This window comes from Enhydra lutris, unplaced genomic scaffold (genome assembly GCF_002288905.1).
Source record: "Enhydra lutris kenyoni isolate GAN:26980312 unplaced genomic scaffold, ASM228890v2 scaffoldscaffold56, whole genome shotgun sequence".
Taxonomy (NCBI): Eukaryota; Metazoa; Chordata; class Mammalia; order Carnivora; family Mustelidae; genus Enhydra; species Enhydra lutris.
In genome coordinates, this window is record NW_019154140.1 from 13,098,732 (window position 1) to 13,102,897 (window position 4,166).

A 4,166-nucleotide genomic window follows, 5' to 3' on the forward strand; every position below is an offset into this window, starting at 1 on the left:
TCCTTGTGACTGAGCTCCAGCTTCAAAGCATTGTGATCTGAGAATATGCAGGGAATAATCTCAGTCTTTTGGTATCAGTTGAGTCCTGATTTGTGACCCAGTATGTGGTCTATTCTTGAGAAGGTTCCATGTGCACTTGAGAAGAATGAGCATTCTGTTGTTTTAGGGTGGAATGTTCTGTATATATCTATGAGGTCCATCGGGTCCAATGTGTCATTCAATGCTCTTGTTTCTTTATTGATTTTCTGCTTTGATGATCTGTCTATTTCTGAGAGAGGCGTGTTAAGATCTCCTACTATTAATGTATTCATATCAATATGCCTCTTTATCTTGATTATTAGTTTTCTTATGTAATTGGCTGCTCCCATATTGGGGGCATAGATATTTATAATTGTTAGATCATCTTGGTGGATAGTTCCTTTAAGAATTATATAGTGTCCTTCTGTATCTCTGACTGCAATCTTTAGTTTAAAATCTAATTTATCTGATATGAGAATCACTACCCCCGCCTCCTTTTGAGGCCCATTGGCATGAAAGATGCTTCTCCATCCCTTCACTTTCAGTATGGGTGTATCCTTAGGTTCAAAATGGGTCTCTTGTAGACAACATATGGATGGGTCCTGTTGTTTTATCAATCTGCAACCTGTGTCATTTTATGGGTGCATTTAAGCCATTCACATTAAGAGTGATTATTGATAGATACATTTTTATTGACATCGTGTTACCTTTGAAGTCTTTCTTTCTGTAGATTGTCTCTATATTTCTGTTCAATGCTATTCTTAGGATTTTTCCTCTTTTATAGAACCCCCCTTAATATTTTCTGCAGTTTCGGCTTGGTGGTCGCATACTCTTTTAAGCCTTGTGGGTCTTGGAAACCCTTTATCTCTCCATCCCTTTTGAATGTCAGTCTTGCTGGATAAAGTATTCTTGGCTGCATGTTCTTCTCATTTAGTGCCCTGAATATATCTTGCCAGCCCTTTCTGGCTTGCCAGGTTTCTGTAGATAGGTCTGACGTTATTCTGATGGACTTTCCTCTGTATGTAAGTAGCTTCTTTGTCCTAGCTGTCTTCAAGAGAGCCTGTCTACAATTATAATACCTCATTCTTACTATCAGGTGTCTCAAGGACTTTTGAGAATCTATATTCTTGGGGGGAGATCGTCCTGCCTCTAGTACATGAACGCTGGTTCCATTCGTGAGATTGGGAAAATTTTCATGGAGAACTTGTTCCACTATATCTTCTAGACTTCTTTCTTTCTCCTCCCCTCCAGGGATTCCAATAAATATGATGTTAGAACATTTCATGGCATCATTTATTTCCCTAATTCTGTTTTCGTGGCTTCTAAGCTGTTCGTTCCAGGCTTCCTCCTGATCCTTTCTCTCTGTTTGTCCTCCAAATCACTAATTCTATATCTATCTCAATTACCCTAGCTTTTAGAGAATTTAGATTAGATTGGAACTCATTGAGAACATTGTGAACATCATCCCTGGTGGCTTTCAGTTCTGTCCTAATCAATTCTGTTTTGTCATCCATGGCTTTCTCCAACCTAGTTATTGCCTGGATAATTGTTAGCCTGAATTCCCTTTCAGACATATTGTCTATGTCGACAGCCATTAGCTCTGTTGCAGAAAGCCCATCCTCTGAATTTTCCTTTTTGTTGGGCATTCCTCCTCCTAGTCATTTTGGTGAGAGATGGCTGAACAGATGTAGCTGGATGTATCGACCGTGGTGCAGTCAAGGTGCACCCTGGAATGCTTCTGAGCAATCAAGAGTCCCCACCCAAATGAAAGAAAAAAGAAAGAGAGAAAAAAGAAAAAAAAAGAGATAGAGAGAGAGAGAGAGAGGGGAAAAAAAATAAAGACAAAAGAGAAGGCTCAGCCCAAATGGGCCCCAAGGTAAGATTTATGAAATATACAAACAAAAACAGACAAACAAAAAGACTGATAAAAGTATATGACAAGAGAAAAAAATATATATATATATATAAAAGAAAAAAAAAAAAGAACCTCGTCAAAAAGAACCCCAAGTATAAGATTTAAAAATATGGAACACTTCACAAATTTGCGTGTCATCCTTGCACAGGGGCCATGCTAATCTTCTCTGTATTGTTCCAATTTTAGTATATGTGCTGCTGAAGTGAGCACCATCTACTACTTTTTAAAAATATGAAGTAAGTCCAGGGTACAAAAGATAAATTATGAGCTAGTTTCAATTTTCTAATCTTTTATTATATTAATTACATGTTTCTACCGAATGGAGTACATTCCACACCATCATTCACTCTGTGCATACATGAAATAAGTCAAGCAGAGATAGTCAATTGCCATATGGTTTCACTTACTTGTGGAGCATAAGGAATAACACAAAGGACATTGGGAGATGGAGAGGAGAAGTGAGTTGGGAGATATTGGAGTGGGAAACAAACCATGAGAAACCTATGGACTCTGAGAAACAAAGAGAATTTTGGAGGGGAGAAGGATGGGAAGTTGGGTAAGCCTGGTAGTGGGTATTATGGAGGGCACGTATTGCATGGAGCACTGGGTGTGATGCATAAACAATGAATGTTGGAACACTGAAAAGAAATAAAATAAAATAAAATGAAAAAAGATATATATTTTTTCTTAATTTATCTTATTTTAAACATTCTTTCTGCTTCAGAGAAATAGAATGGTGAGACATGTGAGCACAGAGATGCAGTTATGGCTTTTATTGGTATTTTTAAAATTATATCGATATTTAAACACTATCCTTTGATGCACATATTTTGATTCTTACAGAGAAAATACTCTAAGATATGATTTGTGAAAATCACACCAGAGTCACTGAATTTATTCTTCTCGGTTTTACAAATAACCTTGAGATGCAAGTTTCCCTCTTTATTTTGTTCCTCGTCATCTATACAGTTACTTTGTTGGGCAACTTCCTTATCATCATAGTCACCAGTGTGGATCCTGCTCTTCAAACACCCATGTACTTCTTTCTCCGAAACCTATCACTTCTTGAAGTCTGTTTCACCTTGGTCATGGTGCCAAAGATGCTGGTGGATCTAGTGTCTCCAAGGAAAATCATCTCTTTTGTAGGCTGTGGGATCCAGATGTACTTTTTCTTCTTCTTTGGTAGCTCTGAATGTTTTCTCCTGTCTATGATGGCATATGATCGCTTTGTGGCCATTGGTAACCCTCTCCGTTATTCAGTCATAATGAATAGGTCCCTATGCTTATGGATGGCTCTTGGCTCTTGGATGTCTGGTGTTCCTGTCTCTATGCTACAGACAGCTTGGTTGATGGCCCTTCCTTTCTGTGGACCAAATACTATAGATCACTTTTTTTGTGATGGTCCTCCAGTGCTGAAACTAGTCACTCAGGATACAACCATGTATGAAATGCAAGCACTTGCTTCCACGCTACTATTTATCATGTTTCCCTTTTCCCTCATTTTGGTCTCCTATACCCACATTGTCATCACTATCCTGAGGATGTCCTCTGCTACTGGTCGCCAGAAGGCATTCTCTACTTGTTCATCACACCTCATTGTGGTATCTCTTTTCTATGGAACAGCCAGCTTGACCTACCTAAGGCCCAAATCCAACCAGTCCCCTGAAAGCAAGAAGCTAGTGTCATTGTCCTACACTGTCATCACTCCTATGTTAAACCCTATCATCTATAGCCTCAGGAACAATGAAGTGAAGGGGGCAGTCAAGAGGACATTTACTGGGACGCCTGGGTGGCTCAGTTGGTTGGGCGGCTGCCTTCAGCTCAGGGCATGATCCCAGTGTTCTGGGATTGAGTCCCACATCAGGCTCCTTGCTCAGCAGGGAGCCTGCTTCTCCCTCTGCCTCTGCCTGCCTCTCTGTCTGCCTGTGCTTGCTCTCTCTCTCTCTCCCTAACAAATAAATAAATAAAATTAAAAAAAAAAAAGAGGACATTTACTCGAAAAGTCTTGCAGAAGTTAGATGTGTTTTGAGTTCCATTGCTTAGTGTTTCTAAACAAAGAGACAGCAGAACCCACAGACAAAAGCTTAAAAGGAGTACAAGATTAGCTCTGATTTTGTCAGTGTCACTTGCTGTGATAGATGAGTCTCAGTGTATCAGTCAGACTCCCAGAAAGAGACAGATGGTATTCTTGGGATAATTGAGAGAATATTTATGAGGGCTCTGTTTGTGAATT

The 4,166-nt window shown here is 39.4% G+C and overlaps 1 protein-coding gene across 1 annotated transcript; it reads left to right on the plus strand.

The window, feature by feature from the left end:
- The first annotated feature begins 2,793 nt into the window (after positions 1-2,793).
- Positions 2,794-3,962, plus strand: LOC111157984 (olfactory receptor 10A7). The gene is made up of 2 exons (XM_022519759.1): positions 2,794-3,704; positions 3,923-3,962. Exons 1-2 carry the CDS (start codon positions 2,794-2,796, stop codon positions 3,960-3,962), a joined length of 951 nt encoding a protein of 316 aa, XP_022375467.1.
- Positions 3,963-4,166: the final 204 nt, after the last annotated feature.